The sequence below is a fragment of the Sinocyclocheilus rhinocerous genome, unplaced genomic scaffold (assembly GCF_001515625.1).
Source record: "Sinocyclocheilus rhinocerous isolate Xijiao unplaced genomic scaffold, SAMN03320098_v1.1 scaffold5081, whole genome shotgun sequence".
In the NCBI taxonomy this organism is placed as follows: Eukaryota; Metazoa; Chordata; class Actinopteri; order Cypriniformes; family Cyprinidae; genus Sinocyclocheilus; species Sinocyclocheilus rhinocerous.
The window spans coordinates 74,188-88,897 of record NW_015662160.1 but is presented as its reverse complement, the minus strand read 5'-3'; the positions used below and the strand labels follow the sequence as shown (position 1 = coordinate 88,897).

The 14,710-nt window shown below is 40.8% G+C and overlaps 1 protein-coding gene across 4 annotated transcripts; it reads right to left on the bottom strand.

The window, feature by feature from the left end:
* Positions 1-7,161: 7,161 nt before the first annotated feature.
* LOC107727479 (gastrula zinc finger protein XlCGF57.1-like) lies at positions 7,162-13,403 on the bottom strand. Of its 4 annotated transcripts, none has more exons than XM_016537352.1 (3): positions 13,325-13,403; positions 12,376-12,523; positions 7,162-8,970 (listed from the first exon to the last, which is right to left on the bottom strand). In XM_016537352.1, exons 2-3 carry the CDS (start codon positions 12,458-12,460, stop codon positions 7,652-7,654), a joined length of 1,404 nt encoding a protein of 467 aa, XP_016392838.1. In that variant the 5' UTR covers positions 12,461-12,523; positions 13,325-13,403; the 3' UTR covers positions 7,162-7,651. The 4 variants fall into 4 exon arrangements, with proteins under 4 accessions (XP_016392838.1, XP_016392835.1, XP_016392837.1 ...); XM_016537349.1 differs by having other exon boundaries at positions 12,376-12,600; positions 13,325-13,361; XM_016537351.1 differs by lacking the exon at positions 13,325-13,403 and adding an exon at positions 12,683-12,836 and having other exon boundaries at positions 12,376-12,600.
* Between the last annotated feature and the right edge of the window lie 1,307 nt (positions 13,404-14,710).

The window sequence follows — 14,710 nt, the reverse complement described above, 5'->3', positions numbered from 1 at the left end:
GGTAAGAACAGGTAGAAATAGCTCTTTAATCTATTAGTTGCATGTTATCACTTTTTAAAGTGGGAGGTAAATGCTTAATGTAAAACTTTGCATGTGGAAACCGTGAACTGCTGGCCATCAAGTTAGCTCTGGAGGAGTGGCGTCACTGGTTGGAGGGAGCCTCGTCTCCATTCACTGTCATAACTGACCACAAGAATCTACAATACCTAAGGGCTGCTAAACGCCTTAACCCCCGTCAAGCCCGCTGGGCCCTGTTCTTCACACGCTTCCATTTCATCATCACCTACCGTTCCGGAAACCAAAACCCTAATGCAGATGCACTCTCCCATTTACACACTCCTGATCAACCCTCAGATCCCGAACCTATTCTCCCACCAGCCCTCATTGTCAGCCCCATTCAATGGGAACTCACCGAACGCCTCCGTGACGCCACCCAAAACGAGCCAGCTCCGCAGGGAGGCCCAGAAGGCAAGACATACATCCCAACCTCCCAGCGTTTACCCCTTCTGGGCTCAGTTCATGAAGTACCGGGCTCTGGACACCCAGGCAGACAGCAGACCCACTCGCTCATTCAAGCTCGGTACTGGTGGCCTGGTATGGCCAAGGATGTCATCAGGTACGTCCGTAGCTGCTCAGTCTGCGCCAAATTCTAAATCCCCTCGCCATCTTTCAGCTGGCAAGCTGCTTCTCCTACCGGTTCCCCAACGACCCTGGTCTCACCTTGGGGTGGATTTCGTCACTGATCTGCCTAACTCAGAAGGCCCCACGTGTGTGCTTGTGGCCGTGGACCATTTCTCCAAGGCGTGCAAATTGATCCTAAAAGACCTACCCACGGCTCTCGAGACAGCAGAGAGTCTCTTTCACCATGTGTTCCGAAACTACAGCCTACCCGAGGACATTGTTTCAGACTGGGGTCCCCAGTTTATCTCCCATGTATGGAAAGCATTCTTTCACCTCCTTGGGGTAACTGTCAGCCCAGGGTATATACAGGAATCATGGAGTTAAATTTAATACCTTTTAAGACATTTTTTAAGACTCTTTCCATAAATTTTAAGACCTCATCGCCACTCCAAGAAGCACAAGATAATTAATTGAGTGACTAACCAATGCAACCCAAGAAACAAGAATTAGACCAATAAGTAAAACAACTGACAAAACTTATTGAGGAGGGAAAATAAAGCTCTCCGAGCTAACGGGGCAATGAGTTCACGCAGTATATTCAAAAGATGTATTTGTAACATCAACTCTTATAACTGTCTGCAAACCATAGTTGTTTTGTGGAACACTTCTCATGACAAACATCTGACTGATCAGACAGTTTACCTGTGATTACGGAGTGCTTGATTTGATGCAGACTTGACAGAGTGTCAGTACTGCACCTGATCAAGTCTGAATGATCATGGAAGGTAAAATAATGATCACAACTATTACATCATTTTAATTGTGCATCCCAAGCCCATGCTAGTAAAAAACAGCCCAAAGTAGCGCAATTATGTCTCAAATATAAAAATGTCATTTCCATACCTAAAATACATATTTTACAGTCACTGCTATGCACATTTATCATAAACACAGCTCAAATGCTTCCTACTAGTGTGGCCCAAAACATTTAGCACAGTTTTATTACAGGTAGAATGCAAAATGTTTCAGTACAAGCATTTCAACCAAATGTAATTTATGCAATATTTCAAACCTTTAACCCACTGGGGAAAATCAACCCATGACAACAGTTTAAAAGCAACCCAATTTCGTGGAAAAAAACAACAACAACCCTGCATCCAACACGAGCTGCAGAAGTCAGATTTGACTGATCACGGGTCAAAAGTAAGGAGAGATAACTGACAAGATGTTGGAGGATTTGCTCCTCAACAGATCCCGAGCTCACTGACAAATATCTTTTATCGTAACATGTGCTCCCTTTACACAGTGTGCGCGCGATCGCGGAATCGAAAGTGAACTGCGACTGCGAGCGCTCATTCACATATTGATAGCGGCGCCCTGATGCGCGAAAATTATATACAATATTAGAATGTTTGCGGGAGCGGACACAAAAATCGCGAGAGCGGATTGGAGCATGCGGTAATGGTCAGAAGTTCAGCGAGAGAGGGATAAACAAGCCCGCGCCATCAGCGAAACGGCCAGACTGAGCGGAAGATCCAAGAACTCGGACGCTACCTACGGTCATACTGCTCAAACGATCAGCACAGCTGGAGCCGCTTCCTACCCTGGGCCGAGTACGCCCAGAACTCCCTCAGACAATCCACCACCGGCCTTACTCCGTTCCAATGCATACTCGGGTACCAGCCTCCACTCTTCCCCTGGACGGAGGAGCCCTCGGAGGTTCCAGCTGTGGACTACTGGTTCCGAGAGAGCGAGAGGGTATGGGATTCAGCACACATCCATCTCCAGCGTGCAGTGCGGAGGCACAAGTTTTTCGCAGACGTCCGTCGGTCAGATCCCCCTCAATTCCAACCAGGCGAGCAGATCTGGCTATCGACCCGAGACCTCTGCCTCCGCCTGCCGTGCAAGAAGCTGAGTCCCCGCTTCATAGGTCCCTTTCCAATACAGAGGCAGGTTAATGATGTCACACAGCCTGAGTGGAAGATCCAAGAACTCGGACGCTACCTACGGTCATACTGCTCAAACGATCAGCACAGCTGGAGCCGCTTCCTACCCTGGGCCGAGTACGCCCAGAACTCCCTCAGACAATCCACCACCGGCCTTACTCCGTTCCAATGCATACTCGGGTACCAGCCTCCACTCTTCCCCTGGACGGAGGAGCCCTCGGAGGTTCCAGCTGTGGACTACTGGTTCCGAGAGAGCGAGAGGGTATGGGACTCGGCACACATCCATCTCCAGCGTGCAGTGCGGAGGCACAAGTTTTTCGCAGACGTCCGTCGGTCAGATCCCCCTCAATTCCAACCAGGCGAGCAGATCTGGCTATCGACCCGAGACCTCTGCCTCCGCCTGCCGTGCAAGAAGCTGAGTCCCCGCTTCATAGGTCCCTTTCCAATACAGAGGCAGGTTAATGATGTCACAGCTCCAACTCCCGGCAAGGTACAGAATCCATCCCACATTCCACATCTCCCTCCTAAAACCTTTCTCCCCTTCCACCACAGGATCCACCGAACCGGACGCACCTCCTCCCCCAGAGTCGTTGGAAGAGGAGGCAGTCTATCAGGTCGGTGACATTCTGGACTCGCGGCGACGGGGCGGACGGCTCGAGTAACTGGTGGACTGGGAGGGATATGGACCGGAGGAAAGATCCTGGGTGGCCCAGGACGATATCCTAGACCCCTCTCTTCTGGAGGAATTCCATCGTAACCGCCCAAATCGTCCCGCACCCAGAGGCCGTGGCCATCCCCGTTGTCGTGTTAGGGCGTCAGGAGCCGCCCCTGGGGGAGGGGGTAATGTCAGAGAGTCACAGTCACTTCAGTCATCACAGTCATCAGCACCGACGTTCACAAGATCACAATCACCTGCATTCTGATTCCCCGCACCTGCTGCAGCTAATCAAGCTCCCCTATATCAGTGCTCACCTCACACAAGATCAACGTCCGGTCTACCGTTCACATCCTTGAACCTAGCCTGACTCACATTCTAATTACCTGTGTGTTTCCTACCTCAGACGTTCCAGTTTCTCCACCGATCCTGTACTCCACCGCTCCACGTGATTCCCACAAGAAAGCAAAGAACTGTTCCCAAAAGCTAAGCCCTCTGAGCCCTGTCACTGTGTGCTTCACTCACCTCCCGTCACCACCTGGTTCACTCCATAGTTTCATTCAATAAAGACCCTTGTTTGACCAATTACCTCTGTGTCTCCTAGCCTGTGTCGTGACACTTAAAGGTTTACTGTTCACGACAATTATTTTGACTCTTATTAACATGGAGATATACTAGCTCAAACATAAAAAAAACATGAATAATATATTTTTAAATGTGTAGCGAATCAGCTCATGGGCAAATATGAATAATTAATCATAACTAGTTATAATTAATTATAAATATTTAGATCCGATTTGTTACAATTAGGATTAAATCATGTTTTATATGTTATTAGTTAAATTTAAAAAAAAAATGTGTTAAAAAAGTGGATATTGAATCATATGAATTGCCCATGTGTGTTTAGAGACATAACATTGGTTATTTTTGTAGATGTCAACACAGTGGTTTAATAAGTGGGTGGAAAGATGAAACTATGTAACACGCTGAAGAAGGCATAGAGCTGAAATGTTTGTCTTTATGACTTTACCTGAAAATTGAGTCTCTCTGTAACACACTACACCTTTACGTGATAGATCAGTTCATTTTCAGGGAGAATGCTGCAGAGAAGTTATTCAGAAGTAATTATACGGTGTCAAAATTAATACAACTGCATGATTCATTCAGATCAATGTAGGGTTTGTTTGTTGCTACTTATTCTTCATGGAAGAGTCCATTTAATTAAATGTGCTTGTCGGTGTTAATATGTTAATTGTTAAACCTGTACCAAGGTTGTTAACATGGCCATTATTTAGCAAAGGATATGCATTTGTCAGCTGGCTGTTGAATTCATCAAATGTACCTGATACGCACACCAGAACTACCTTTTTAAAAGCCAGGATCTGCAGTTTATCAGTCAATATACATAACAAAAAGGTTAAATTAGGAAATGAAAGTTGTGCTCAGCTGGTTGCATGCCATATACAACATTTATGAGTTTTCTTTAAATATTTCAGTTTTTATTTCAGGCAAATGACCTAACCATGTGTAAATTAAGTCTAGAGTAGGGTTCAGGTTAATCTTGCCTGAACCCTACTCTAGACCCTGGGTGGGCGCCCTGGAGGCTTGGGAGGCTGGTCCAAGACGGAGACACGGGAGGCCTCCAGGGCGGATCAGGGAGCTCAGGAGGCCAAGGTGGGGCAGGTAATTCAGGAGGCTGCGGCCCCAGCCCCTACGGCTGGAGCCCTACTACCCCCTTCCAAAAAATACTTGGAGACGCTTGTGGGCTCCAAGGCCCTCTCAGGGCCAAAACCGGGCACTGGAGCGAGCGCTGGGGCTGGAGCCGGCACTGGAGCGAGCTCTGGGGCAGGGATGAGGGTGGAGAACAGTCCCTTTCTCCTCATCCTCCTCTTTTGGTTAGGGGTGAATTGGGCGGCCGGCAGGCTTGCCACAGGAACGGCCGGCGGGATTGTGTGAGCCGCGGCTGGCAGGCTTGACATCGGCAGCGGCCGGCGGGCTTGACTTGGGAGCGGCCAGCGTTTCTGGGCTGAGGACGAGGGTGGAGCTTTGGAGGATACAGGGGTATTTGGGGTTGGGCAGGCAGTCCGAGCCATTGGTGCAGTACGTGGGGGTTCCTGGCCTGAGGTGAGCTGGCGAGACGCGGCGTGCTTCAGAGGGGGCTGGACGACAAGTCTTGGGATGTTCCATAACTTCATCAACTTCGAAGTTAGAACCATTTAAAAAAAAAAGTACGAGATTAATCAGCTCGATCAGGGGAAAATCCGAGACAGGAAGATCGCAGCGGATCATCTCGTCGTCCAGTCCCAGCAGAAAGCACGCACCAAGATCAGCGTTGTGCCAGCTCAGCTGGTTAACTAGCTCAAGGAAGTCCTCCACATACCGTTCCAACCTCCGATCGGCCTGCCACAAACCCCACAGCTTATCTTCAGCAGTCATCAATTTTTTTATGGTCCGGTCTTCTGCCACAGATCAAGCCGGAGACAACAGGTTAGTGAATGATAAGCAGGTTTATTGACAGGTTTAGATGAAGCACAATGATTGAAGCAGTGACGGGTGAGTATCCAGTTCAATTGACAGTTTTATGAATCTTAGCCGAGTCCAGAAGATGGGTTTCCTTAGCAGGATTGCGGCGGGTTCGTGATCTTGGAGCAAAGCAGAACAACGTAGCAGGAACCTTGGAATCCAAGGGTAAGTAGAGATAGGTAAATAGCATAAACAGAGTCTGGTAAGTCCAGTGTAGTGAACGGTAGACCAGACGGTGAGAGACTGGAAGGAGCGTGCTCTTGAAGGTGGCTTGATTGGAGACGGCAGGTGCAAGTGATCTGGAGTGAGTGGTGATCGTGACTGTGAACAGGTGTGAGCCGGGGAGGATTCTGGGGTATGGAGTCCAGAGCTGGTGACTGGGAACAGAGACTCCCTGACACTAACAGGTTTCCACATACCAAATAAGACCACCTCCCTATGTTGCAACTGCAGAAATTAGGTTAACTACCAGTTAGTTATCATGAGCAAGTAGATCCGAGTTTCAGAGGGAGAATCCCAATTTAATTTCTGCATTTTAATTGAATCTTTAATGTATCAAGACGATTTCCTAAAATATTGTTAAGCAGTGGCCTAATACACAGTAAGCAGGACTACGTATCTTTCACACCTTATTTTTAATGTACGAGTGGCTATCCATCTGTCTAACCGGCTGTCTGTCTATCTATACATTTGTAAGGAAAACTGGTTTTGTCGTTGCTAACTAACACTAACCAGCCCCTTTGTAGAAAACAACACTCATCATGATGGATTTTTTTTAGAAATTCTGACAAAAATGTCACATTTACTCAGAATATAAGATGCTAAATATTTAACTGATGAGTAGCCAATAAAGTATTCAACCTAGAATATCATATGATTATCCCTAAATTTAACATATGTGACAAAAAAATCACTGAAGCAACAGGAGCCTTTTGCCATTTCAGATGTTTTTTGTGTGCATGCGTTTTCACTACATTCAAACTGAATAATAACTCTGCCACTCTTAACTCTTTTTGCAACTTAGTGGGTGTAACTCCAATGACTTCTGACATAATAGTAATAATATTACTTAGTGCTTATTTTTTACAGCACTTTTTTTGCAGCTCATGTGTTCATTAATTTGTTTCTGTTTAACTGTCCATAAGACTGACATGTTCATCTATGCATTCCCTTACTAAAATCAAATAACACAGGGCAATGTATATTATTTCATTCAGTTTGTCAATTTATTTATATTTGTTATTTACTTGAACAAATTTTCATCGGTCCAAATTTATCCAATCAGATTTCATTTTTTTTAAAAGTTGTTTATACTGTATGTATGCAATTTTTTTTAAATGACATGAATCTAGAAAGAATGCTAATATATATTATTATATGAGTATTCTTTCTAGCAAACATGTAGCAGATATTCAGTCTCCACCACCACTTTCAATCGAAAAATAAATAAATAATTTGAGTCAAACGCAATCGGATTGAATGAAGGCTTTCCAGTTGAGTCTGCTTGAGCCATCAATCCAACTATAAACAGATTATCTGGGTTGCATGTAAACATACAGTAGCAACTGTGGCGCTCTGTACCAAGACGAAGTTTATCTAATATTTTGATTCCAGGGAATTTATCTGAATCAAATATTTGAGAAACAACTTAATAAAAACAAAATTAGAGGCTGTCTACCGCAACCATTCAATATTTGAAACTATAGCGAAGGAAATGGTCAGGTGTGGCCACAGGTGCTCATATGTACATGACAAAAGAAAAGCTCTCAAGTTAAAATATAAACAAGTAAAGGATACAAAATAAAACGCATGGAGCAGTGCTGTAGGAGCGTCACCTGTTCAGATGGTATTGGATACATGTCATATAAAAAAAACAACAACAACACATTTGAGAAGAAAATCAGATTTAAACCACATCTGGTTTAAATAAATCGCTCTGGTGCAAATGTAGCCTTGATTTCACACATATACTTGCTTTCTGGTGCAATTTAAAATAGGCAAACCATTTAAAACTCTTTCTACAGAAAGAACAAGAATAGTGTCTCACATCTGCATGACTCTTCAGGTGTATCTGTAAGTGTGATGGTAAAAGAAATTTTTTATTACACTGATCACAATTAAATCGCCTTCCTCCAGAGTGAATTCGCAGGCGATTTTTAAAACTGCTCCTTTGTCTAAACATCTTGCCATATTCTAAACACTGCTGTTTCTTTCCGGAATGGGTTTGCAAATGACATTTCAGGTCTTTTTGATTTGTGAAACTCTTCTCACGCTTAAGACTTGCGTAAGGCCTCTCTCCGGTGTGAAGCCTCATGTGAGTGTGAAGATTTCCTTTCAATCTGAAACTCTTTCCACAGCAGTGGCACATGAAAGGTCTCTCTCCAGTATGAATCATCATGTGAGTCTTGAGATTTTCTTTACGTGTGAAACTCATTCCACAGTGGTGGCACATGAAAGGTCTCTCTCCGGTATGAATCATCATGTGAGTCTTGAGATTTTCTTTACGTGTGAAACTCTTTCCACAGTGGTGGCACATGAAAGGCTTCTCCCCGATGTGAGTTGTTACATGATTCCTAAGGTCTTTCTTGTCAGTGAAACTCTTTCCACACTGATGACATGTACAACAGTTGTCTCTTGAGTGAATCCTTGCGTGCCTATTTAAGGTTACTTTGTAGCTGAAACTCCTTCCACACTGATCACACGTGAAAGGCTTCTCTCCAGTGTGAACTCTCATGTGATAATTTAGATTTCCCTTTTGTGAGAAGCTCTTCCCACACAGTTTGCAGGTGTAAGGGTTCTCTCCAGTGTGACTTTTCAAATGAGCATTCAAGGTTGGTTTGTATGTGAAATTCATTCTGCACTGAGGGCACGAGTAAGGCTTCTCTCCAGTGTGAATTCTCATGTGAGTTTTGAGACTGCCTTTATTACTCAAACTCTTGCCACAATGACGGCACGTGAAAGGCTTGTCCTCTGCATGAATTCTCATGTGATTCTTCAGGTACTTATTTAATTGGAAACTCCTTTCACACTGCTGGCATTTGAAAGCCTTCTCTCCGGAAGCCTCTCTTAAGTGGGAATTAAGTGTTCCTGAATTTTGAGCTATATTTTGTGCGGAAGTATTTTCATTCTGTGAGCAACTAAACGATTTTTCTTCAGTTACGAAATCATGATCTTCCTCTTTCATTTCATTGGGTACTTCACTCTCCTCTTTCAATGCTACCAGGTCTAGGACAGAAAGAGACAAATACAAGTTAACCCCAGTTTAATGGTAAAAAGCAACACACATGATAGCATTTAAAACAGAAACTAACATGTATGCTGGATCTCATACCCACTAAACTACTGAAATCTACAAAAACTCACTTAAGCTGAACTGCTGATACTCCCAGTCATACAGCTAGAGTGACACATCTCTTTATCCAAGCATTCACACAATAGTTCTCATAAACTCATACAATTATATCTGATGAAATAGTACAGAATACACATGATCGGCATTTGTCTGAAATGCTATGAACAGCAGCTACGATAATTATTCTCCCGTTTTTACCTGGCAAGTAATGGCTCAAAAAGATACGGGGGCAAAAATGCAGCAGTAATGAGTTCTAGTCTTTTATGTCGAGCAAGACAGCATTTTTATGTTTTCTAATATCAGCATGATTGGAAATGTTTATTGAACTGTCTGTTTTATAAAAATCAATATCACAATAATTTTATAGTGACTTGCATTTTAGACTAGTGTATTGTTGATAAAGATTTCATTTGACTGGTAAATGCCCTATAGTGTAATATTATTTGAATTAATGGATACATTTGATTACATTTACGACTTGAACATAAAAGATCACAGATACAAAATTTTGAAAATTGCCCATCTAAAATGTTCCTGAAAAAGAAAAAGTTACTCTAGTTTTCCCTCTTTCTTGTCTTCTCTTTTGTTAGAAAAACTGAATTAATTAAAGTCTAATCCTTAAACGAAGCTTTAAAAAAGCTGAAATCAGGCTTTCACATAAGAAAGGAGAGAAAGCTCACATAAGACTTATTTATTGCTCGATTCCATGAACATTTACTGCTGTTTATGCTAAGGCATGTTAAAAGATCAAAGACACGTTTTAATATAACTCCGACTGGATTCGTCTGAAAGAAGAAAGTCATACACACCTAGGATGCCTCGGGGGTGAGTAATTTGTGGGATAATTTTCATTTTTGGGTGAACTAACCCTTTAATGTTAGTATTATAATAATTTGTATGTGGGTTGTTGACATGACATAGCATTTTCACTCACACAAGTGAAATAATATATAAATATGAATATTTCACATTTTTGAGCCAAATCTCAAAATTATCCTATGGTGTGACTGTCTCAAGCATGGCATATTTTTACAAGTGTCTTTTTTAGTAAACGGCAATAATTTTTTCATACATACATTTCTAAAAGTGTCCTCTGGTGTGACACCATATTCTAATTTTAAATCGGGCAATTCCACAGACAACTTTAATTAGCTGAAGGACCCCATTCAATGTCATGTTACTGAAGCCCCCTGTGAAGCCCATGACATGTGCACATGGTAAGTTTTTGTCTCAGAATTGTTCAAATATTGTACTTTTTTTGGAACCACTATAAAAGTGTTACGTTTTGTTGTCCTTTGGTGTGACACCCCTAAATATACTGTATATACACTGAACATTATGGTAAGGGGCCTTACATTTCCGAGGAGTGCTTGCGGTGTTCGGCCAATCACAGTGCACTGGGTCAGCTGGCCAATCAGAGCGGACTGCGCTTGTCAAAGGAGGGGGCTTTGTAGAAAACGAAGCGTTTGAGAGAGGCGGGGCATAGAGGACCTACAATAATGTACAGTATTTGAAAAATAATGTGTTTTTTGAACATTAAAGCAGGTCAACATATTCTGTTACACCAAATACACAAAATAATGATCTTTAAAATAGCATCATATGACCCCTTTAAATGCAATTATTACGTTAAAATATTTTCTAATCTTTTTGCAGAAAAATTGTGCTGTTATAAAGTGTCATGAAAATAAGTATAAAATGTGATATTTCATTGTTTTAGAAAGGAGGCTTCAGGCTGATACTTCAGACAGAAAGGAGGAAATCCTAAGAGAACAACACATTTTGTTGATGAAAAATTTGTTTTTTTAAAAACATGGTTGATTATGTTGTTTGTATCAAAATGATCAGTGTTGATCAGTGTTCTTTCTTCTTACACAAATGGATTACATTTAAAAAAAGGTTTTGTGGTGGTAAAGTTTCACAAATATTTGCTGTCAAGGGAGTCACAGTTCATTTTGTTGATGAATTTGTTTGCTTTGTTTTGTTTAAAAAAAAACTTTGAATATGTCAAAGAAAATGATCAGTGTTGATCAGTGTTCTTTCTTCTTAAACAAATGGATTACATTTAAAAAAAGGTTTTGTGGTGGTAAAGTTTCACAAATATTTGCTGTCAAGGAGTCACAGTTCATTTTGTTGATGAATTTGTTTGCTTTGTTTTGTTTAAAAAAAAACTTTGAATATGTCAAAGAAGAAAGAAAGTTTATTTTTTATACAATCAATATCAAAGTTAAATAAAAAATATTTAATGCAATACTTCTCACTTTCTCTTTAAAGGCAGCATTAGTATTTGTCTGGAGAGGGGGGAGAGGAGGAAAGAGAAAAAAACAAAAACAATAATAACTAAACATCGGTCGAACTTTATATGACAGAATTTAGCATTTTTAAAGTATTTAGTGTCATATGAACCGTGTATATATAGTATCTGTATGTACTTTGTTACAACTGTATATATATATTTTTAATTATCATTATTATGATTTATTTAGCTATTTCCAAAAAGGGGGAATGGGGAAGAAAAACCTCACATGTACTAAAAGACTACTTTTTTCTGTCTTTTCTTCTTTTTCTTTTTATTACCACCACCAGTAATGCTTCCACTTCTATACTTTTTTACTATTTAACCAAAACTATTGAAAATATTGTTACAACCAATCAGTGTTACAAGAAATGTGTCTATACTATATTCATATATGGTACAATAGTATATTATTATTATTATTATCATTATTATTAGTAGTAGTAGTATTAAAATATATCACAAATGTACTTTATTATTTTTGTCACTTTTTTTTTTTTCTTCCTCTTTCTGTCTTTCTCATATATTGAAAGGCTGTGGAATATGTCTGTACTACACATTCTACATTTACATGTATTCATATATCTCTTTGGTTTTGATATATTCTTTTTGTTGTTGTTTGTTCATTTCTCTCTATTTTCTGTCATGTCTACTGTCCTATTTTTCAGTTTGTCACATTTTCACATTTAAAAAAGAAAAGAAAGAAAGAACAAAAGTATTTGTCTGGTCATGTGATCTCAACATGCATTACTGACAAACTATTTTCCTGGTTGACTCTGTAAAGCTGCTTTGACACAATCAGTATTGCATAAAGCGCTATACAAATAAAGGTGACTTGACATGTCTGCCCACATGTGTGACCCACTCCCATGTCAGATAAAACAGTTTTATTTAGGCCACTTACATGTCATTCTTCAAAAATATACATTATTTCGGTTTTGATAAGGATCAGATGACTTCAGCTTTGAGAATGGAAACCAACCTGTTTGTTCCTCAGTATCTTCATGTTTCACTCTGAATGCTTCGTCAATCCTCGTGTCGTCACTCTCCTCTTTAATAAACGCCATCTTTACAATAGTCACGTGGATCTCAGTTACTTCACCAGGAGTTTTTCTGCATCTTTGGATACTCTGTCATGTTAAAGATGAGAATAATTAACAGCCAGTCAAGAGTGCTGATTAACGGTCTTAAACACTCCAAAATAGAACTCCAAAAGATAACAGACCAAAAAATAAATTACATTTTCATTTTTAAAAAATGCAATTGGTCTGTAAAAGTTTTCAGTGCACCTGTTTGTGTTCTCGTTGCATTTACAGAGTTTTGACCAGCAGGTGCAGTCAGCTTGTGCTCTCTAGTGCTTGGCAGTCATGGCCTAATGGATAGAGAGTCGGACTTGTAACCCGAAAGTCACGGTTCGAGTCTCTGGTCCGGCAGGAATTGTAGGTGGGGGGAGGGAATAACCCTCAATACCACGACTGAGGTGAGACCCTTGAGCAAGGCACCGAACCCCCAACTGCTCCCCGGGCGCTGCAGCATTGGCTGCCCACTGCTCCGTGTGTGTGTGTGTGTGTGTGTGTACTTTGATGGGTTAAATGCAGAGCACAAATTCCGAGTATAGGATACCATACTTGGCCACATGTCACTTCACTTTCACTTTTTCAAATCATTGTGCGCTCCATTACTAAAATGTCAGTGCCGAATTCGTTACGATAAACTGATTCCGATATAGGAAGCGAAATGAGACACTTCTTCTGTTACTCATATGTGGATGTGCCTTATTCACAAAAATAACGTCCATTAATGTTAGATAAAACATTACAATGTTACATTCAATGATAAATAATTCATTTTGCATCGTGTGTAAAACTATAACATTTATTGAACTGTTTATTGATAAAAAAAAAAGCAAAAAAACGATTAAAAACACAAACCTTTCTTCAGCCCAATCACAACTGATGGAGAGCAGCGCAGCCGTATGACGTCATGTCTCCAGACCAAAATAAAGGTCTTCTTCTTTTTCTTGCTTTACGGCGGATCACAGACTTATAAGAGCATTACCGCCACCTAGCTCTCAAATGGACCATTGACACTCTATCTACAATTTCCTACCAACCCACATTCAAACACCCTTGATTCTTGCACCCGCTTAGAGTCTTCATAGAGCTTTATCCGGCGCTGCGCAAAATAAAAGTCCTGTTCACACGCAGTTTACATTCCAAACAAAACTTCTCAAAAAAGATTTATTATTATTATTATTAATATTTAAAACATATTACTGCTTTTGCTGTATTTTGGATCAAATAAATGCAGGCTTGGTGAGCAGAAGATAATTCTTTAAAAAACATTAAAAATCTTACTGTTCAAAAACTTTTGACTGGTAATGTACATTTCAATACTGTTACATGTATAAAATCTGCTTTAACTCCTACACTTAACATGTTTTTGTTTTTTTTTACTAGTAAACCACATTTGCACTACTTGCATTTTAATACATGGATAAGCTGGTATAAATAGTTTTTCTGCACCCAAACGTTTAGACAGAATCTCACACTCTTTCATTGGAATAGCTTACACAGCATTTATTTTATTTATACTGTAATATTTTCTGTACTTAAGCCGCTGCCACCACCTTTAATTCTTTAAGCCAGTGTGGTCTGGCACCAGAAGACACACCACCACAACTTCAATCACAACAGGTTATTTTATTAAGAGAAGGGACTGCAGGGGCCCGTTCTTCGTACGTCGCTAACTCAGTTAGCTGGATTTGATTGTTGATGATTTGGCATGATCTTGGATTGTTTGGTTCTTCGAAGCTCATCCCGGAGTTGCTGTCATAGCAACAGCTCCGTAAACTTAAACCTGCTCGGGAGCAGCTTATTTCATGTAAACAGGATTAGACTGCATCTTTTTAAGCAGAATTGATACTTAAAACCTGTCCCAGCTGCCGCTACTGTATTACAGGAGTATCCTACTGATCCAGGGACAATAATTTAAAATAATAATCATTTAAAAATTAATTTAAAGATAATATAATAATGTTGTGTAGTCTTTAATACTATAGACACAGCCAGTTTTACTCACTGAAAGATTTATTCGTCATAAAATTATTACTTCATAATTGTATTCGAGTCTTACACACATGCTATACAGATAATGTAGAGTCATGCATTAATTTGAGTGGTGACATATATAATGGGAGTGGCTTGATGGAGCGCAGGAGATGCAGATAACATGATCTTGACCCTTAAGAAATGATGTCATTACGTTGCTGTCTTGCCGCCAGCCAATCGCTGCATTGCTGATTGTGGTTTCGAGTA